At 39.1% G+C, this 22,032-nt stretch overlaps 3 protein-coding genes across 4 annotated transcripts in view; all 3 read right to left on the bottom strand.

The window, feature by feature from the left end:
- LOC146467273 (cholesterol 24-hydroxylase-like) overlaps positions 1 to 2,282 on the bottom strand; it is a 6,001-nt gene extending 3,719 nt beyond the window's left edge. For both annotated transcript variants that reach the window (XR_014867828.1, XM_085126237.1), the window contains exons 1-2: positions 1,627 to 2,282; positions 290 to 623 (exon numbers count right to left, since the gene is read on the bottom strand). Coding sequence is in view for 1 of the 2 variants with exons in the window: in XM_085126237.1 (XP_084982363.1) it covers positions 290 to 623; positions 1,627 to 2,226 (934 nt within the window). In the remaining variant the exon portion in view is untranslated. The remainder of the gene's footprint in view (positions 1 to 289; positions 624 to 1,626) is intronic.
- A 3,944-nt stretch (positions 2,283 to 6,226) lies between these two features.
- Positions 6,227 to 10,095, bottom strand: LOC146467272 (cholesterol 24-hydroxylase-like). Its single transcript, XM_085126238.1, has 4 exons — positions 9,414 to 10,095; positions 8,474 to 8,807; positions 7,867 to 7,939; positions 6,227 to 7,138 (listed from the first exon to the last, which is right to left on the bottom strand). Exons 1-4 carry the CDS (start codon positions 10,011 to 10,013, stop codon positions 6,619 to 6,621), a joined length of 1,527 nt encoding a protein of 508 aa, XP_084982364.1. The 5' UTR covers positions 10,014 to 10,095; the 3' UTR covers positions 6,227 to 6,618.
- Positions 10,096 to 12,285: 2,190 nt separating this feature from the next.
- LOC146467271 (cholesterol 24-hydroxylase-like) lies at positions 12,286 to 19,880 on the bottom strand. Its single transcript, XM_085126239.1, has 4 exons — positions 18,872 to 19,880; positions 15,857 to 16,190; positions 14,683 to 14,755; positions 12,286 to 13,709 (listed from the first exon to the last, which is right to left on the bottom strand). The coding sequence occupies exons 1-4, from the start codon at positions 19,469 to 19,471 to the stop codon at positions 13,190 to 13,192; spliced, it is 1,527 nt and encodes a 508-aa protein (XP_084982365.1). The 5' UTR covers positions 19,472 to 19,880; the 3' UTR covers positions 12,286 to 13,189.
- Positions 19,881 to 22,032: the final 2,152 nt, after the last annotated feature.

The raw sequence follows: 22,032 nt of genomic DNA, 5'->3' as shown, positions 1-22,032 counted from the left end.
GATGGCCAAAAACTCACAGTTTGTTTTTGCAAGTGCTCCCTCTATTCAAATGAATAATATTAATAGGGTATCTAGACTTATCAATTATAAAGAAACCTTGGCCAAAATGTTTGTCACACACTAATGCACCAGCTTTCTTGCAATGGCCTGGTGCATGAGACTCGTTGAAAAATATTCCATTGTTAAACTTTGCTGGCCCTTTATCTCCTGAGTGATGTAGTACAGTTTATTGAAACTAATGCCTGCATTAATGCGAGGGCCAGTAATTCCTGGTCAATGGTCTACTGACCTGCTATAAAGAACGTGATAAACTCATCAACCAGGTTTTCTAATGTTAAGGTGGGCTCCACTTCTGCTACACTTAAGATATGAGCAAGAATATCATTAGGAGTATCATCACCACGCAGAATAGCCTCTTGTCGTTCTTGAATCACTTTCTTTCCATAATTACGGATGAACTTGATTGCTTGAGACACTCTTCTTTGGAATGGAAATGTTGATACAGCCACCCTCCAAAATGGGCTACGTAAGCTTTCTAGGACACCCTTAAGCACTTCAGAAATCGCAGATGGGAAGGGGCTGTTTGCATCTCTTATTACATCAACATCAACATCAAATGCAACCTAGGATAAGATGCAATAGGACAGGTGTAAACTGGAATGTACAGGTATGTGTTATACAGTGCATTGTCTCTCAGTGCAGAAATGCACAAGTGACAACCCTGTGGCTTAGCATGACTCTCAAATAATTTCATTTTAGTACCTTTTGAGTTTTTTCTCCTGACTGTAATTCTACTTCATCAGTTGGTACAATGCAACTGCTACCATTAAAAAGTATGAGAGATTTTCTTATTCTTCATGTAGAAAACTTGTTTTGATAGAATTAGGTTTGAATGATTGATCTGGTAAAATCCCCCTTGTAACCTGCAACAACAAGAACAAGAACAACAACAAAGCAATAGCCTAGATGTAGTTGCAATTTCATGCATAACCTGAAGATTACAAGACCATTACTGAAAAGAACTGAGGATCTATTGGGCAGGGGGTGGGGGGTTTGGGGGTGAGCCCAACTCAAACTTGGATAGGTGTGTGACACCCAGCTCATGTAAATTTTTCCAATCTGATGTAAAAAATACCAGTGCTATGCAGCACACAACATCTCAGCCTCTCTATGGGTACCTACGGTCTTCGTTTTCTTCGCGATATTTTTGCAAATCTTCGTGGTTTTTTTTTTAAGGAATATCTTTGTTTGTTTTTTTTTTGTTTTTAGTGTTATTCACAGTTGATAAATATTTCACTTCAATATGAATTATTGTAATGACATCATGTGGTTTCGCGGCAGCGACTGTAGACCACTGTTGACACCATTGTCAAAATCGCAGTGAAATGTGGTCAAATGCTAAAATTCAGAAATAACGGATATTTTCTGAAGTGTTTACAAATTTTGACAGTTTTGTATCTGAGCGTTGACAATAATATTTAATCACGCAATTTTGGTCAATTTTTAGATCTTCGCTTCAATCTTGAGATCTTCGTTTTGTTCCGCGGTGATCTACGCGTCTTGGACTTCGGAAATACCCATAGAGAAGCTCACATCTTGTACAAGTAGATCCTGAGCATGGGTTACCTTTCCAATGACATCCAGGGTAACTCTAGCAAACTCCTTCGCCATGTCCACAACAGTTTCGCCATCAGCCATTTCATCCAGTTTGGCTAGAAACAAGTCACAACTGCTGTTAAATGCAGTCATCAAGTTCATCAAGTAACGACGGTGGAATGCTGGGTTTAGGAGGTTCCTACGCTTCTGCCAAAGATCATGGTTGATTTCAGTTACTAAACCATTCCCCATTAATCTTTGACCGAACGGACAACTGAGGTGAGCATAAGTCGATGGATGCTTTGGCAAATTGAGAGTGATGATACATTTTCTTGCCAGCTCTGGATCAGACACGAAAAGAATCGGGCGATGGAGGGCCCACACTAGTACCACTGGGCCGTGAACACTTTGAAGTTCTTCCACTAGTTCTATGAATATTTTCCCCCGCTCTCGTTCCCGGAGAATGAGAGGAATGTTTCCAAAGAAAAAGCTGTCCCTCTTCGGTCCAGGAAGATGGCTGTACTTCCAATGTACGAAGACTAAGTACACAGAATACACTGTCAACAGCAAACCTAGCAGAAAAGCAACTGAAATTACGAACAAGAAAAGTGCAAACGTAATGGTCGCCATGTCGTATGTAGAGAGACCGCGCTGGGAGAATGAGACCGATCGAGGAGAGGTTGACACGCGGACTTTGGATTACGGGATATGGACTACAGTACCACTGGTTCGTCGTACCGACGCCTTCAAGGGGTCCTCGAAAGAAAAGTCTCCCGAGTCTCGGGCGAAATAACGTATTAAAGAGATTCTTTTGGTAGTACATTTTTAAATAGTTTATTGAATGAGGTTTTGAAGCATGGTTTTCTTCCGTTCAATAGTTGAAAAGGTATGAATTAACAAACTTTTGGTTAGACGTTAATGACTGACGCATAATTTCCATGCCTACAAGACATTAAAAACTCCGAGTACGCGTGAATTTTTCAAATGAAAATGAAGTTTAAATCGATTTTATATTATGCAAGATTGAAAGCAGAATGTATAAGGCTTTTAAAATCAATTAAACTACATTTATAGAATTAAAAAGAGTGGAGTTTCCCACTTTTCAAGTTGAATCAGTGAACAGAAGAATTACGCCTGTGTCTTTTCACTTGTAGCATCGCGTTTTTAGTTCTCTTTCGAGGAGATCGTCTGCAGCTTTCTCAAGAGCCTTCGCATGTACAGTATGTACACGAAACACTACTCACTGATCTAGGAAGATTCAAGATACTCAAATGTAGCACCAGTTTTAGTCTGAAATGTCAGCCGTCTCCTCCCCCTAACCCACAGGGGGCCTGTGGGTTAGGGGGAGGAGACGGCTGACATTTCAGACTACACCAGTTTGAACCAGTGCTGCAAAGTGGTAAGAGTTGACTTTTCAATTTTCGAAAACCACAGCACTCAAACTCGACTGCAAAAAATATGCTAATAAGTTGTAAGAGGAACTCCTGGATGAAGCCGTTACAAATTGGTAATCCTGGTACATGAAACACAAGCCCGCGAAAAGGTCGCTGGCGATTTCACGCCTTATGTCACCTTGACACTCCGCTTATTAACTTTTTTACGAAAACACCTTTTCCTCAATAACTTGCGTGTGTTTTAAGATTTTAATTTTTTTTAATGTAAGTTGAAATAATTAACTTTAATTTGATTGAAAAAAAAATTGGGCAAATGTGGTCCCGCGAAGGTTTGAAATAACCTTAACACTTGGGAGGAACTCTGAGCCACTTTTACTGTACTGTCATCTTTGAACATATTATGGTCTGTAAGAATGAAGACCACAGAAAACTGCCGTCGATTTGTTTTGTTTTGTTTGTCTGTTCATTTTAGTTAATATTAATTTTTTGATTAAATAGAAAAAAAACCATCAGAATTGGCTTTATTTTCCATTGAAAAAGCACGCGTGTTACAGTCTGACGTCATTCTTATTTTCTCTTGCAGAAAATAGCTACGAACCAATCAACACGCGGGAATTTTTCAAGTGGAAAAAAAAAAAAAAAAAAAACTCGTTTCGCGTTTTCCTGCTTCTTGTTTGGGTTCAGTAGCGGCCAACTATTTTCGTCGGCCCGATTGTTGTCGATTCAGTTGGAGATTTTATAGAAGGGAAAGGAAAGGAAAACACAAGAAGGAAGACTCAACAGAACGTGGCTTTATTGCAGGAATTCCTTGGCAGTGAAGAAAAGGTTAGTAGCAAACAAAAGCATTCTACCTATTGAAGTAAACTTCACACAGCTCTCGTCCTCTCGAGGCACAAAACTCTCAAGTGTCACAAACTCAATATTCAGTTCTTTTTGAAATGCAGCAGAAAGAAATATCACAACCTTTAAGCAAACCGCACTCCTGGAAATGTGAAAAGGTTAAGTTCATCTCAAGTTATTTTTTGGGGGGTTCCAGGGAATGGATTGATAAAATTAAGAGAAATAAGAAATATTGAAGATTTAGTGAAATTTTAAATATTAGAATTTGTAGTTAATAATTAATAGACGGACACCAAGTTAGTCCACTAGCAACCTGCGGTGCTCTTGCGTTGGTATCAACCGTCTATCCCTTCTTAAAACCCCTTCAAATTTCATTCAAATTTAGCTTAAGTTCCCCCTTAAGAGCTTTGAACGACTCAGACTCTAATTAAGTTTAATTGCGCTTCGAGCAGTAAGCCTAACCTTTTGAGAACTCATCGCGTAACTCCCTTCTTCTAACGTCGAGTGTTCTGCCATTTTCGATTTTTTAATTCGGCATTTTCAGAACAATTTACTTTGTTACTTATTAAATGCCTTTATTTGTCCCGATTTGATTTTTGGGACTTGCATGTTTGCTTGCATGTATTTTGAAGGAAATGCTATTATCTCAGTGCCTGTTTCGCATAAATAATTTTTCTTGAAGAATTTTTCAATGACCTGTACTAGCTCAGTGGTAGAACATCCCAACTAGCAATCGGAAGTTCTTAGGTTCGACTCCTGATAGGAGGACTCGGAATTTCTTTTTCCGAGTTTGCCTGTGCCACTACTGAATAATACACCATTCTCATTTGTTTACCAGGCTTAAAATATTACATTACATTTCCTTACATTGCGCACATGCCACTCATTGACATTCCAATCCTAGCAGTATGCTGGATGTTTGTCCCATGAACCTAGTTTAATGGCCTTAACTCCCACTAGTCTCCTGTAGCTTGGTGGTAGAGCATCCGAACTAGTAATCGAAAGATCTTAGGTTCGACTCCTGATAGGAGCACTCGGAATATCTTGCAGTACTAACAATTACAGTACCAAGTCAACACTAATTGCGATACTCGCAATACTTTGATTGCCTAATGGTTGCCTAATTTTACAATTGTGTTCCCACCCCTTCCCCCCCCCCCCCCCAACACACACACACACAAACGATATTACAATTTTATTGCAAAAGTAAGCTAAAAACAACGGCGTTAAATATAAATTATGTTTAAAAATTGTCTAAATACATGAAAATTAACTTAGTTGATATCAACTAAATTTTCGTTCAAAAAGAAACGTGTTTATAATTAATTTATTTAAAAAAAGAAAAATATTTACTTAAGTGCAGTTCCTCATTTCAATGGTTAAAGAGTTCCATATATAATTTAGGGGCACAGACAAAGAACGGTCTGTCTCCAACAATCCTCAAATTACAGAAAGGAGAACCTAATAGTTTTGAAGACGATCCAAGGTTGCGTGCAGGGGTGTAAATTGAGAGTAGGATGCTAAGTTATGTTTATGAAGACGCTTTCAACAACAAAATTTTAAAACTATCTTTATCAACTGGGAGCGAATGGAGATCTCGTCGTATTGGGGTGATGTGGTCGTATAGTCTCGTTTCACCTTAGAAGATGAGTCGCACACTTTTTAATCCATTGAAGTTTTTGAATCATGTTCTTTGGTAGCCTATATAACAGCAAATTGTTATGATGGAGTCTACATATGACAAATGCATGCACAATTAAGGGTTTTTACACTTGCGTTAGATAAAAATGTTCAAATATGGACAACATTTTGAATGTGAAAAAGAAGGCCAACTTGCAGATAGCTGCTATTTGCTTTTCAAAAAAGTTATCATCTAAGATAACTCCAATATTTCAAGCAACATCTGTACTGTAGACATTGTCGGGATCTTAGTGATAAAACATTTGTGTCTTACGTCAAAGTTGAGATCCTATAATAATAAGTTCAGTCTTGCTTTTATTTAGCCTGAACAGTTTGTTAATGGTCTTATCCATTCATAAAATTAAAACTCATGACTGAAAGTGAAATCCCATAATTATTAATAAAGTTTTTGAGCTTCATAATAATTTAATCAGTTTTACAGTACAAGTTAATTAAAGAAAACAACAACAACAACAACAACAACAAAAAACAAAAACAAAAACAAAACAACCAAAATAAAAAAAACCCACTTTGATGAGGGCTAAAGCCACAATTAATTTAAAATTCTCCTCACTGTTCCCATGGTACCAGATAGGAGAATTTGTTTACACATCAAGGTATTTTTATCTTTTGCGATTGCATCTTTCATTCTCTTGACCTGTGTGCCTTGATGAAGGAGTGGTATTGTAATGGAAAAAAATAGATGCTACAGGGACATGTCAAAATTTTGTAAAAGTTTTTGTAAAATTTGAAATTGCCGATAGTTAAAGGTCCCTAAAAGGATCTACGGTAATTTTGCTCCCACCAACTAAATAAAGTTGAAGTCGATAAACTTGAGACAATTTTTAAGACATGTTTTACACCTGACTCTCAACATTGTTCAGGGGATGCGGGAGAGAAGAGATTTTTGATGTTTTAATGTAATAAAGTTAAAGTGTCCTAAACATTTTGGCCTGGATTGTAGTCACTGTTGGCACAGGGCCACCCAACTAGTACATGTATTTCCAAAAAATGTGTTGTCTATTTTCGAACTACTGTAATAGTATTTAATACAAAAGTGATCATGGGTTTTTAATTCACACATTAAAAAGCCAGTGTTGTAAATTCCCTATTCCTGTTTTTCACCTCTCCTCTTTATCGTGCACAAGACTCCACCCTTCGGCCTCAACGTCAGGCTCTCCTCATGCTTAATCTCATTTTGTCCTGGTGACAATGTCAACTCAAACTCCTGCAATAACCTTGCCATGAGCACCCGTGCCTCAAACTGGGCAAATGTTTGCCCAATACAGGTCCTGGGACCCAGAGAAAATGGAAAGAAATAAAACTGCTGTGCTTGGGTTTGACTATTGGCTTCAGGTGAGAACCTATCTGGATCAAACTTCTTTGGCTCTTGCCATGCTTCTGAACGTCGGTGCAATATATACCAGCTTATGTTTACTGGTGTTCCAGCAGGGATGAAATATCCTCTAAAGTTTTCATCTTTTGTTGTTACTCGTACGGTGCCGCCTACTGGTGTGTGAAGTCGAAGTCCTTCCTTCAGGGTCTGACCCAGGTATTGAAGGTTTCCAAAGTCTTTATATTCCACAAACTGACGGGAACCAAGCACTTCTTCAATTTCTTTATTAATTCTATAAATATACACAAGTCAAACACAAAAATTGGTGGGTGAATTTCATCCTCAAACTGATCAGTAAAATTTTTTCAATCATTAGCCTTAAGAACATTAAGATTACCAATTACTGGAGATCTGAAATCAGAAGATGTTTTTCTGTTGTGCCAGTGCCAATCCTCCATAATCAACCCATTCCTCTCCCCTTAACTTGATGCTTCTCCCTACCCCCAAATGTCCCAGCTCATTTACCCACTTCCTAGCCATTAAGAAATAATCCTACCAATCCCCCCCTCAAAAAAAAACATTTTGTTTAATTTCTGTAAACATCAGTGGAAGATTGTTTGATGCACAAAATGCTTCCCCAAGTCTCCTATAGCTCCCTGAAGTAGTAATTCAGGGAAGGTCACAGGTTTGACTCCTGTTGGAAGAACTTGGATTTTCTTTTCCTGAGTAAGCCTGTGTCACTGACTGAAAAATACGTCTACCACTCTTGTCCAGGCTTGAGACATCATATCATATTTCCTTCATGAATTTGAAGAGCCGAAATTCTGTGGGTGTTGGGAAAATTTGGGGTTAAAATCGTTGCTGATTGTAGTTAAAATAAAGGTCAACTTTGTCTGAGAGTTTTGGTGACCCTTTTTCGCCTTACGCGAGAATGGAAGGGTTGGTATGTACGGTGTATGTGTCATGACCAGTGAAGTTATAGTCGTTTTAAATAGCATTACTGCTTCTTCGTGCATGTACCTGTCTTCAATGTGAGGATGCTTGAGTATTTCATAAAGAGTAAAAGACAATTGGTTTGAGGTAGTCTCTTGACCTATGAAAGACAAAAAGAGATGATTCTGTTTACTACGAACATTGGTTGAACCATACACATGTGTTCATTCACATATTTAGCTAGAGAGAGAAACACCAGATTTCAAAAAGAGCGTTACCCATTTGAACTCTATGTAATGTAATGATGCAGTTGCATACGATTACTGTTGTCAGATCAAAGGCCTACACAACAAGATAGGAAGGTAATATAATAATAACAACAACAACAACAATAATAATAATAATAATAATAATAATAATAATAATAATAATAATAACCATCATAATACATGGGTCAACTGAGTGTCTCACCCATACATCGGCTGGAATTTTTGAACTGCATTATTGCTACACAACAGTTTACAGTGAAGACTCTATACAGCACTGAAAAAAGATCCATACATAGATACAAATTTCTTTCTGAGGAATGCTACTGAAGGTTTGGAATAACCTTCATACAAGTGGCTTATTGAAATAGCTGCATTATCAAATACTTCAACAGAGCAAAGGAAAAACTAATGTATGGTCTACTGGCCTGCTACAAAGAAGGTGATAAACTCATCAACCAGGTTTTCTAATGTTAAGGTGGGCTCCACTTCTGCCACTCTCAAGATATGAGCAAGAATATCATTAGGAGTATCATCACCCCGTAGAATAGCCTCTTGTCGTTCTTGAATCACTTTCTTTCCATAATTACGGATGAACTTGATTGCTTGAGACACTCTTCTTTGGTATGGAAATGTTGTTACAGCCATTCGCCAAAATGGGCTACGGAAGCTTATTTGGACACCCTTAAGTCCTTCAGAAATTGCAGATGGGAAGGGGCTATTTGCATCTCTTATTACATCAATGTCAACACCAAATGCAACCTAGGATAAGATGTAATAGGACAGGCGTAATTAAACTGGAATGTACAGGTTTGTATTATACAGGTTATTGTCACTCAATGCGAAATGCACAAGTGACAACCCTGATGGCCTAGCATGACTCGAATTCACCTTTAGTTTTTTTTTATCTTTTTTTTATCTGACTGGATTTCTACTTCATTGGTTAGGACAATGCATCTTGCTGCCATTAAAAGCATGAGAGATTTTCTAATTCTTCATGTGGAAAACTTGTTTTGATAGAATTACATTTGAATCTGATCCTGTAAAATTCCCCTTGCTTTACCTAATTACCCTTACAACAACAACAATAACAACAACAACAAGAACAACAACAAAGCAATAGGCTACGTGTAGTTGCAATTTTGTGTATAAACTGAAGATGACATGACCATTGCTCGAAAGAACTAAGCATCTATGGGCATGGGGGTGGGTGGGGTGGGGGGGGGGGGGTGAGTCTTCAACTCAAATTTGGATAGGGGTGTACCACCCAGCTCATGGAAATTTTTCCAATCTGACTTAAAGAATAAAAGTGCTAACAGCACACAACATCTTGTACATGTATTATTCTAGATCCTGAGCATGACCCACCTTTCCAATGACATCCAGGGTAACTCTAGCAAACTCCTTCGCCATGTCCACAACAGTTTCGCCATCAGCCATTTCATCCAGTTTGGCTAGAAACAAGTCACAACTGCTGTTAAATGCAGTCATCAAGTTCATCAAGTAGCAACGGTGGAATGCTGGGTTTAGGAGGCTCCTACGTTTCTGCCAAAGATCATGGTTGATTTCAGTTACTAAACCCTTCCCCAGTAATCTTTGACCGAACGGACAACTGAGGTGAGCATAAGTCGATGGATTCTTTGGAAAATTGAGAGTGATGATACATTTTCTTGCCAGTTCAGGATCAGAAACGAAAAGAATCGGGCGATGGAGGGCCCACACTAGTACCATTGGACCGTGAACACTTTGAAGTTCTTCCACTAGTTCTATGAATATTTTTCCCCGTTCTCGTTCTCGGGCAATGAGAGGAATGTTTCCAAAGAAAAAGCTGTCCCTCTTCGGTCCAGGAAGATGGCTGTACTTCCAATGTACGAAGACTAAGTACACAGAATACACTGTCAACAGTAAACCTAGCAGAGAAGCAACTGAAATTACGAACAAGAAAAGTGCAAACGTAATGGTCGCCATGTCGTAAGTGGAGAGACCGCACTGGGAGAATGAGACCTATCACGGACAATTGGAAACGTGGACTTTGGATTGCGGGATATGGACTACCTGTTCCAAGCGTCGCGCTACTGCCGTGCCGAACTAAATTCAAGAGTTTAATTCGACTTAAACACGGCAGTGGCACGACGTTTGAAACCATTTAGTTCGGCAGGCTGAGTTAATTTCGGCACGACCGATTTAGCATGGCAGTAGCACCACAGGGCCCGTCTTGCCGCACGGCAATAGCGCGACTTGGTTTCAAACGGCGTGCTATTTCCGTGCCGAACTAAATTCATAAATTATTTTAAGGTATTTTGGGTAAATATCGCGTTCTATGCATTTCTATATTTTAGAATTTGGCTCGACTGAATTAATTTCGACGTTTGAAACCACTGCCGGGGTGCTGCCATGCCACTGCCGGGTCAAATTAATTTAAGTAGCACGACGTTTGGAACAGGCCTTAGCAAGGGGTGCTCGAAAGAAAAGTCTCGAGCGAAATAAAGTATAAAGAGAGACTGGGTAGAGAAACTGCTAGCGTGTGATCGGCGCACGCAAGTGATGCGAGAAGCCGGCACGCTTTTGCGAGTTAACAGTCTTGGCGATTCGCGTCTCCCAGTTCCTCCTAGCCTACTTCAATATTCGTACTATCGGCCACTGAGACTGGTTATCGAACATGGAGTAGGTGTAAAATGACGACTGCGCACTGCAATCCGGCGATAAAATGCACCCCTGTACGAGGGATAAAACAAGGAAAAGTTTAAATTATTTGAACTAAAAATAGAAATTAGGCGTGATGAGAAAGGATGCAATTACCCTTCTGAACAGGTGACCTTTACATTAATTTTGTCGATTATGTCTTTTAAGTATGAAAACAAAGACAACGTTTTAATGGTTATAGGATTCAAATTGACAACGCTTCTTTTGTGGCATTCTGTTAAAAATGTTTTTTGAACAGAATTCCGCAACGGCGAAAGATGATTTTGGGGTTGAAGGGTGGTGAGGGGTCCCGGTGGAGTACACTGGAGCCACCAGGCAGGTGTACTTCTTAAATGCTGGGAAACGCCCACCGTGTCATAGGCTCTGCCATCAAGTCGGCTGTCGCATGTCCTCGTCATAACCCTGGTAATGCAGGCCTACTGCAGCTGCGTGCCAACGGCATAAGGCGAGTATCCGGCGCCTTGATAAATAACGGGATATAGTGGCTATGGGAAGGCCACCCTAACAGAAAACCATGGCTCTCCAGGTTGGGGGTTGGGCATGGGGCCAATTCCCCCATCCCGTAAAAAAAAAAAAAAAAGAAATATTGATTACGGAAACTGAAAATTCTTCAAACAAGCAGTGTTATATCGGGAGCAGCGCAACTACTTACCTGACTCCAGATGATGACTTTATAACACTTGCATAATTGGGAAGATGGGCTAAATAATTTGAATTAATGTGAAATCTGAAATTGCTGATCCAGGCCTACAAGTGATCCGGCACCACTCATCGGTTTGTCGCTGTGGGATTGCAGATTTTATTGTATTTAGTGATGGGAGCAGGTGAAAGCCGAAAGGAAACCTGTGCACTGAGAAGGTCATTGGCTTCTCCTAAGTCTATCATAAAGATAGGAACATGGCAGAACGATGTACAGAATAGGGAAAACCGCAGTTGCCGCATGGGAGATGAGGAACTGTATGGTATAGACGTACTGGGAATCAGTGAGTGCAGATGGTCTCGTTTTGGGCGAATGTGAACGCAAATAAATGAAACTATGCTCCGGCCCATTTCCCGCTTGGGGACAAGGAAATAAGTCAAGTAAGTTAGGTAAGATTATTTTAAACGCGGACTAAAGGAGAGAAACTGAAGTGGAGTTGGGGATTTTGCAATTTTTAGTCAAACCTTCAACAAGTATATAACAAGCTACCTTTGTTCGCATATTAAATCGCTCATAGAGCATCAAGAAGAAAATGTCAAGTAATTTCTCAAAGGAAGAGCAAATCATCTATTTCGTACACAGGGCGAACTTGACCAAGTTGTTCAAGTTGCTATTCATTTTTTCGTCCTGGCCATTTGTAGTCAAACCAAATGAAATAGCAGTTTCCGTGCAGTGGTGAAGAAACTAAATAGGAGAAAGACCCCCGCAGTTATCTAGGCAACTTATAAGCAGTTGCGAAACGAAATCCTGAAAAAAAAATTCAGGCTTGAAACGGGATTCGAACCCAACTGCACCATTATTTTAACGTTCTATTTGTCACCTTGAATAGGTGGCATTGCTCCTTTGATCTTAAGAAAGATTTCAAATGATCTTAAAACATAAAAAAGTAAAAGAATTCCAATAAATCTCACATAAGGATACATATTTTTTTATGTTTAATGTAAAAAATGTCCAAGTGTCCCGAATTTTGTAGTCAGGGTTGGGTAGTAAGCTAGAGTTCCACTTTACCCCCAAATTTTTATGACTCAGTGACTGCTTTAATGTGAAATTACAAACTATGAAGGTGAAATCCCATAATAAAAAAAACCTTTTAATTTCATCAGTTTTACAATGCAAAAAAAAACAAACAAACAAACAAACAAAAACATATTAAACATTAACAATTTGATGAACCCTGGGGGCAAATTAATATTCTCCTCACAGTCCACATAATACTAGATAGGAGAATTTGTTTATACATCAAGGTAATTTTATCTAGAGCTCGTAATCGTATCCTTCATTCTCTTAACCTGGGTGTCTCGATGAAGCAGTGATTGATTGTGATTAGATGCTCCAATCCTAGCCAATGGGTTTAGGGACACTTGACATTTTTGTCAAAGTTTTCTGTAAAATTTGAAAATTGCCGACAGTTCAAGGTCCCAAAAAGGATCTTATTTTGCTCAAACTCCTTAATAATGTTAAAGTCGATAAACTGTAGAAGATTTTTTTAGACATTACGTTTTATTCCTGACTTTCAACATTGTTTAGGGGGTGAGTGGGAGAAAAGATGTTCGATGATTTAGTGTAAAAAAAGTTCAAGTGTCCCGAACTTTTTGGCCAGGGTTGTAGTCACTTTGGCGCAGAGCCATTTGGCTATTACTTCCAAATAATTTGTTGTGTATTTTCGAACTACTGTATCACAAAACTAAAAGTGACCAGTGGTTTTGAATTCACACTCTAAAAAACCGGTGTTGTAAATTCTCTATTCCTGTTTTTCACCTCTCCTTTTTATTGTGCACAAGACTCCACCCTTCGGCCTAAGCGTCAGCCGCTCTTCGTGCTTAACCTCATTTTGTCCTGGCAACAATGTCAACTCAAACTCCTGCAATAACCTTGCCATGAGAACCCGTGCCTCAAACTGGGCAAATGTTTGCCCAATACAGGTTCTCGGACCCAAAGAAAATGGAAAAAATAAAAACTGCTGGGCCCGGGTTTGACTCTTGGCTTCAGGTGAGAACCTCTCTGGATCAAACTTCTTTGGCTCTTGCCATGCTTCTGAAAGTCGGTGCAGTATATACCAGCTAATGTTTACTGACGTCCCAGCAGGGATGAGATATCCTCCTAAGATTTCATCTTTTGTTGTTACTCGTGTGGCGCCGGATACTGGCGGGTGAAGTCTAAGTCCTTCCTTCAGGGTCTGGCCCAGGTATTGAAGGTTTCCTAAGTCTTTATATTCCACAAACTGACGGGAACCAAGCACTTCTCCAATTTCTTTATTAATCCTAAAAATGTACAGAAGTCAAACACAAAAATTGGTGCATTCTCAAACGGATCAGTAAAATGTTTTAGTGTCAACAAAGAAAATCATAAACCTTAGTCTAAAGTGAAGCAATTTTTATAAGTGACAACTGCTGGAGACCCGAAATCGGGAGATGTGTTTTTGTTGTGCTACTGGCAATCCTCCATAATCAACCCACTCCTCTGCCCTTAAATCGAAGCACCCTTAGTCTAAGGTGACTAGAATCGAAGCACCCTTAGTCTAATCAACCCACTCCTCTGCCCTTAAATCGAAGCACCCTCTCAAAAATGCCCCAAATCATTTACCCACCTCCTAGCCAAAGAACTAACCCTATCATTTTCCCAACAAAATCAACCCATGATATTTGTCCCATGAACCTAGTTTAATGGCCTTAGTTCCCACGAGTCTCCTGTAGCTCAGTGGTAGAGCATCCGAACTAGTAATTGGAAGGTCTTAAGTTCGACTCCTGATAGGAGCACTCGGATTTCTTTTTTCTGCGTATGCCTGTGTCACTTTCTAGAAAAATACATCATTCTAAAATCAACCCATTTGGTTTAAACTATTTCTGTCAACATCGGTAACAGATAGTTTGATGCACACTGAAAAATGCTCCCCCAATTCTCTTCTTCAAACTAGTAATTTGAACGTCATTAAGGTTAGACTCCTACTGGGAGTACTCAGATTTTCTTTTTCCGAGTATGCCTGTGTCACTGACTGAAAAATATGGCATCTTCCATCTTAAACATAACATCACATTTCTTCACGAATTTGAAAGACTGAAATTCTGTGGGTGTTGGGAAATATTAGGGTTAAAATCTTTGTTGATTGTAGAGAAATGACAAAAAAAGGGTCTTTTCTCTGGGAGTTTTAGTGACGGACATATGGAAGAATGGAAGGGTTGACATACAGTGTATGTGTACTTCCAGTTGTTTTTGTACTATATAACTTTTTCATACCTGTCTTCAACATGAGGGTGCTTGAGTATTTCATAAAGAGTAAAAGACAACTGGTTCGAGGTGGTCTCTTGACCTATTAAAATGAATAGAGATCTGTTTCTGTTCACTACAAAGAATTTAAAAATGTTAGTTGGTGGAACAATTCAGTGGTACCATATGTGTTCATTTCTCCCAAACACTAAAAACAGTAGATTTCAAAAGGATTAAATCTATTTCAATGAACATCAAACAATGACGTAGTTGCACACAGAAATTACAATTAATGTTGCCAATCAAAGGCCTACAGCCGACAAGACATTTAGATGACATAGATAATTCAAGAAATTTACCAAACAAACTATAAGTAATATTAGCTCACCCATATGGAAACGAAATCATATAAAATTTATGTTTGTTATTTTCTATCATCCTTTTTTTACTGACACCATTACTGTAAAATTGCAACAAATTTACAGCTACCCAGAGTACCTTCCAGTCTTATTGTATAAGCTGGAGGCATTTAAACCAATGTTAACAGACCCCTTGCACTAAGAGGTCACATGACCCATGCCCTCTGAAATGATATGTTGAAATAGGGATGGACTGCTAGTAACAAAAAGAGCACATCACAATTATAGAGCAAAATATATTATAATGATTGTGAAAGGGAGAGATTTTTTGACAGTTTGAGTTTTCAACAACTGATAAGGATTTGTATTGTCATCAGACTGTATCGCTGCAATGTTGGAGGGCAGTTGTCAACTTTGCCCTCCAACATAGCCGCCAAACTCAAACTTAATGTTATTTTGTTAAATGCCTGTGAACTATGCTCAATTTAATATTCTGTCAGCAGGGTTAAGTACATTTAAACATTCTTTTGATGTTTGTTTATACAAAAGTTGATTTTGAAAAGACGTTATTCATACATTTTAAAACAATCCATTCTGGTCACATGACCTGATCCAAAATTAGCACTATTTCTAACATGAATGCAAAATTTCGAGGTGGAAGTCCTATTATTATATTAAGAACATTACCCCTTAGTCACTTCCAGATATGAAAACATCACAACTTTTGTGTAAAGAAAAACAAGGGTACACAATCTCTTAAATTATGCAAGTGGCCCATTGAAATAACTGCACTATCAAATACTTCAACAGAGCAATATGGAAAAACTAATGTATGGTCTACTGACCTGCTACAAAGAAGGTGAGAAACTCATCAACCAGGTTTTCTAATGTTAAGGTGGGCTCCACTTCTGCCACTCTTAAGATATGAGCAAGAATATCATTAGGGGTATCATCACCACGCAGAATAGCCTCTTGTCGTTCTTGAATCACCTTCTTTCCATAATTGCGAATGAAGTTGACTGCTTCAGACACTCTTCTTTGGAATGGAAATGTTGATACAGCCACTCGCCAAAATGGGCTACGTAAGCTGTCTTGGACACCCTTAAGCCCTTCAGAAATTGCAGATGGGAAAGGGCTGTTTGCATCTCTTATTACATCAACATCAATATCAAATGCAACCTAGGATAAGATGCAATAGAACCAGGCATAAACTGAAATGTACCGGTATGTATTATACAGTGTATCATTGCTGCAGAAATGTACAACCTTGAACACAACTCTTGGATTAACCTCCAAGACTTAAATTCCTGTTTTAAGGAAAAGAAAGGTTTTCAAGGTGCATTGTCAATAGACCCAACACATTAAATTTTTGCTCAACAAAATGATGACTATGATGATGGTCAGGATGATGACAAAGACAAAAGGAGGAAATTCATATAAAGGAAGTCATAATAGCAGTCACAGAGTACAACTTTTGTGCTACAGGTGCAGTAGTGTAAATGTAGGGGAGCCACAGGTGCAATAGTTATTATATATGCACTGAGAGGTATTTGGGACCATCTAAACAAACAAATTCCATAATTAATCTTAGTGGTACGTTAGCTAAATTTAAACCCCATTGCGTTCATCAGTCATCTCAGATATTACACGGAATGCCCGCAGGGCAGGACGTGTCTAGGTTCGGTCGGGTATCTTTTTTTTTTCTTCCTCGTAGTCAGAAATCGCCACATTAATTTATGCATTAAAATATGCCTTCCCCTGGTAGGGATGTATTGTTCTGATTGTCTTCGACAAAAGCAGGCCAATCAAAATCTATTATTCGGGCACATATTACGAGAGAGGGAACCCACTCATCCCTTTCTGTGTGACGTCAAATCATGATTTTATTAATTTATTCATTAAACCTTGATTAAATTCTACCCTCTCCCAGAAGGGATTTATTGTTCTGATTGTCTTGAACAAAAACAGCCCAATCAAAATCTATTATCGACGCGTATATCACGAGGGAGGGGACCCACTTATCTCTACCTGTGTGACGTCAAAGCAAGTCATCATTTCAAAAAGTTGTTTTTGTTCAATGGCAGACACATGTATGAATTTAAGACTCTGATCTGCCGTTTTCAGAGAGAAAACAAACCTTTTTCAAACGGTAAATCGAAATAATAACTTCTAGGTAGTACTCGACAGTTGAAACGGTGGAAATTGGGAGAGTCCACAGCGAAGAAACTCTGCTTTTAAAAACAGATCGAATAATCAAAGCGAAGGATTAGAGCTAGAGGAGGCCAGACCAGTTCAGCGGGGTCATGACGTTATTGCAGAGTTATTTCTGGTATGATTTCTAGTAACACAACGATAAGTATATCACGCAATATATCTGAATAAAACCATTCAGACAATTATTTCAATTGCCAAGGGAGGATAGTTTTTAAATATCTGCGAAACATACAATGGGGAACAATTGGGGCTACATTAAGCATTCCGTGTGATGATTAGCCGGGCATCTTGTTTTCAGATTTGATTTGGTAACAGAAAAAAGAATTATATCAATATACATAAAGTAACAAGAAATGTTTTGGTTAGATTGACAAATTAAGAAATAAAATCCAGATTACCAAGTAACATTTAACACACATTGTTTACTGAAAATTCCCAAACATGTCCACTGTTTTTAAATTGTTAAAGGTAAGAGGTTTAACACTACCCACCTCCATTAGTCTTCATTATATGTGGGTAGTGTACACCTGCGTAATTGTCTTATTGCAACAGAAAGCCATGCCGATGTACATTTGTGGATATGAATGTGCATTGACATTATATGTGAAAGATGAGGAAGAGTGTTTCATCCGATTTCCAAACACTTCAAATCGGTTGAAAACTTAAACATTTTCGCGGAGTTTGAAAATCAGATGAAACATTCTTTTGAGTGTTTTATGTAGCTTCTCAAACATTACTAATTCTTGCAGAAATTTAGAGCAGAAGATCACAAAACTTTATGATAGTTAAAATACAGTCATCTCTCTCGTAAGCGACCACCCTTGGGGCATGACAAAGTGGTTGCTTAAGGGAATATTAGGATCAACAGAATAAGCCTAATACTGGATTGATTAGTTAATTACATAAAAATATTACCTTAGCAGCTTAAATTAGGCAAATAGAAACTGATTTATTTTTTATTTTTTCACATCTATTCATTCTTCTGTTGAAACTTTGTACAGTGTATAACATTTTGGAACAGATCACTGTAAGAATTCCCGTTTACAGATCTAGTTATAGAAAGATTTTCGGAATTCACATTGAAGGTTTTTTTTCAGTCAATTAGTCAATTTTCTTGTGATTTTGGACCAATATAGCTACAAGAAATAGCTCAGCAAACTCAAACACTATGTTAGAAAAAAATTCAGTTTTCCTCTGCACCCACCCCCCCCCCCCCCTCCCCCGCTATCATGTAGGGCCCTGGAATTAATAAAAGTAAAGTCACTTGAGCCATATTTCATGTGAAAATGTCGTAATTTAGCCAGTACTGGAGGGCTGGCTGGCCCTGGTACTTCCAGGCTGGAATTCATCTTTACTCTGAAATGTCAGCCGTCTCCTCCCCCTGACCCGCGCACCCCGCGGGTTAGGGGGAGGAGACAGCTGACATTTCAGACTAATTCATCTTGGGAAACCAAGCCATCGTGACTCGTATAATTGACCCCTGAGCATCTTCAGGAGGGGAGAGGGTGGGGGGTGGGGGAGGGTGGTCAACTCAAGTTCTGATGGAGATTCGCTTCCCCGGCCACGGGGATTTTCTTTTTAAATACAAGTGGCATTGCGTTCACATAATTATATCCTGCATTTACTCTCGATTTAAATTGACCCACCTTTCCAATGACATCCAGGGTAACTCTAGCGAACTCCTTCGCCATGTCCACAACAGTTTCGCCATCAGCCATTTCATCCAGTTTGGCTAGAAACAGGTCACAACTGCTGTTAAATGCAGTCATCAAGTTCATCAAGTAGCGACGGTGGAATGCTGGGTTTAGGAGGCTCCTACGCTTCTGCCAAAGGTCGTGGTTCGCCTCAGTTACTAAACTTTTCCCCGAAAATCTATGACCGAACGGGTAGCCGAGATGGTCATAAACCCGAGGATTCTTTGGCAAATTTAGAGTGATCATACATTTTCTTACCAGTTCTGGATCAGACACGAAAAGAAACGGGTTATGGAGAGCCCACATTAGTACCACTGGGCCGTGAGCGCTATGAAGTTCTTCCACAAGTTGATGCATTATTTTCCCTTGTTCTCGTTCCCGGCGAATGAGAAGAATGTTTCCAAAGAAAAAGCTGTCCCTCTTCGGTCCAGGAAGATGGCTGTACTTCCAATGCACGAAGACTAAGTACACAGAATACACTGTCAACAACAATCCTAGCAGAGAAGCAACTGAAATTACGAACACGAAAATTGCAAACGTAATGGTCGCCATGTTGCAAGACTACGCTTGTCACGGGATCTGATGAAATGAGGACCATGGACTGTGGGATGCGGACTGCCTGCTAAGCGGCTTCTTAGACCCGAGCTCCTCGAAAGATAAGTCTCGAGCGTTCGAAATAACGGAGAAACTGGGGAGAGAAACTACGGGCGTGCAGTGTGAGCTACGCACGCGACTGGTGCGAGGGGCCACGCTTTTGCAAGTTCACAGTCTCGGCGATTCGAGTCTGCTTCCGTGAACAAAAAAAAAACAACAACTGTTTTTACATTCTAGCATACTTCACTCTTCGTTTTATGGACTGGTTATCGAACGTGGACTAGGTGTAAAATGTAGACTGCGGACTGCAAACCGGCCAGGGATAAAATGCACCCCCGCACGAGAGATAAAGCAAGGAAAGCTTAAATTATTTGTACTAAAAAAAGAGGTATGACAGGAACTGAACAGTTGACCCGGTGATACCAGCCACATTTTGTCGATTATATTTATGATCGCTCAGTCTTCTAATTATGATAATGAAACAACGTTTTAATGGTTATAGGATTCAAATTGATAACAATTCTTTGGTGGCTTCTAGATCTGTTAAAACAGATATACATTTTTATCATTTCCGCGGTAGCCTAAGATCGTTTCAACGCCTAAATGACAGAGGCTGAAGTGGAGTCGGGGATGTTGCCTTTTTTAATCAAACCTTCAACAAATATATAACAAGCTTCCTTTTTTCACATACTTAAATCGCTCATAGAACACAAAGAAGAAATTATCAAATGATTTATGAATGGAAGAGCAAATCATTTATCTCGTACGACGGGCGAACATGGCCAAGGTTCACAAGCTGCCATTCTTATTCGTCCTGGCCAATTAATGCTGACAAAAACTCTTATCCCTTGTCTTTGTCTTCACTTCCACTGCAGTGACCAGTAATTTCCTTGATATATTTTGTTGCGTGTAACTCGGCCAGGGTCAAAGAATTCAACTTGCCACCATTCAATACTGGATAGTTTCTCTTATATATAAGAGCTAGTGATCAGCCATATATTTTCATTTCTTGCATAAAAGTTTGAGAACAGAACTAAGCCTTCTTGCAGAACGAAACTTATGCAACGTGCAATTGAGGTGCCTGTGCGCATGCATTCAGAATAAATTACCTATGACGATGTCACAATGAAAGAAAAACTTGACTTCGAGACACTTACCATTTCTGCAATGTTCGACATAAATATGAAGTGACTTGGCTTGTCTTAACAGGTGGATCACATTCAAAGTATATCAGCGTCAACTGTAAATTCGGAAAGGAGCAGTAACACTGGATCATTTCTACCGGGAGCCCATAATTTCAGAAATGTTCTAAATGGAGCAACACTTACCATTTGATTTTCCAACCGGAATTCCCCGGTTTTCTTTGTAAATAGTAAGCGCCTCTGGTTTTGTTCGAGCAAGAAGCGTGCAACGTTTTCAAAAAATAGATATAAGGAAAGAAAATCTGCCCCACAATTAAATTTCTTTGTGTTGTCTTCACAACCATCTTTTCAACTAACCCCAGTTTGATGACGATATACCTAGTGCAAGAAAAATGCATCAATGCATGGCAAGTATGGAAAAAAGCTATATTTTAAGTGGTGGCTACTTTGTCTAATCACGGCGGCCAAGTAAGTTCACCTTTACTCTTAAGCCATAAACTACATTGGGTGGATCAGGACCGTACTATTCGAAATCAGTTTTATCTGCAGACGCTGTTGAGAACAGCACACTTCTACGTTGTTCTTTATTTTAAATATCAGTGCGTTTTCCTGCGTTTTGATTTAACACCTTATAAGAGCGGTTTTCAATTGAGTACCGTAAGTAATAACGCCATTGTTTACTTTGGTTTTGCTTCACTGGGCTCTGCGATTGGTTGACAAAACTCGTGCCACTTTCTCAACCAATGAAAAACAGAACCAAAACCAATCGCCTCGCTCGCACGCTTTTTCCCGCGCTTTTCACCGGTTACATGTATTTGCTTCGAGTTCTGATTGGTTCAATGTGCCGTTTACGTCTTTTGTGATTGGCCACAAAAAATAAATTTGGTTTTGCTTTTACGAAACTCGACTGAAAACCGTTCGATGATTTTTTCGATATGGATACCGATATTGTGACGTCAACATCCAAGGTTTTTCTGTGATGTTCTCACCTTCACTCTTAAAACACTCTTGATCTTTATGGTCTGTAAACGTTAAACAAAAAAAGACAGCCCTAGCAACAGTGTTTTAATTTTTACACGTAATTGTGTCGCATATGGTGCGACGAAAAAGCTTTAAGAATGCATGGTAATCACCTCTGATGTAGATGATAATGGTGATATGCATATCAGGCGTTGATCCTTACTGGTTTCCACCGTTCTACGAAAAACGGTCAGAGTTTGACAATATATAGATATTTTTAAAACAAAAGGAAATTTCCAGGTTTAAGTATGAAAAATGCCTTTCAGAGTGACTTGAAAAGCCAGGAAATGGCACTTTTCAGGAGTTAACTTTTAAAATTTTCCGGTAGGGGTGCATGCTCCTTGATCGCGCCTTCGG

The sequence above is a fragment of the Pavona decussata genome, unplaced genomic scaffold (genome assembly GCF_977016875.1).
Source record: "Pavona decussata unplaced genomic scaffold, jaPavDecu1.1 SCAFFOLD_137, whole genome shotgun sequence".
In the NCBI taxonomy this organism is placed as follows: Eukaryota; Metazoa; Cnidaria; class Anthozoa; order Scleractinia; family Agariciidae; genus Pavona; species Pavona decussata.
The sequence above is the reverse complement of the archived record's forward strand: the minus strand, read 5'-3'. Positions and strand labels throughout refer to the sequence as shown.

Bases quoted from the DNA above. Each gene is read 5' to 3' on its own strand.
- LOC146467272 (XM_085126238.1), bottom strand. From the start codon at position 10,013: ATGGCGACCATTACGTTTGCACTTTTCTTGTTCGTAATTTCAGTTGCT. The intron at 8,808-9,413 runs GTGGGTCATGCT...ATCTTATCCTAG, and splicing joins CCCTGGATGTCATTGGAAAG to GTTGCATTTGGTGTTGACAT. The intron at 7,940-8,473 runs GCCAGTAGACCA...TGTCTTTCATAG, and splicing joins TATCACCTTCTTTGTAGCAG to GTCAAGAGACTACCTCAAAC.
- LOC146467271 (XM_085126239.1), bottom strand. From the start codon at position 19,471: ATGGCGACCATTACGTTTGCAATTTTCGTGTTCGTAATTTCAGTTGCT. The intron at 16,191-18,871 runs GTGGGTCAATTT...ATCTTATCCTAG, and splicing joins CCCTGGATGTCATTGGAAAG to GTTGCATTTGATATTGATGT. The intron at 13,710-14,682 runs GTATGAAAAAGT...GTACATTTTTAG, and splicing joins CACCCTCATGTTGAAGACAG to GATTAATAAAGAAATTGGAG.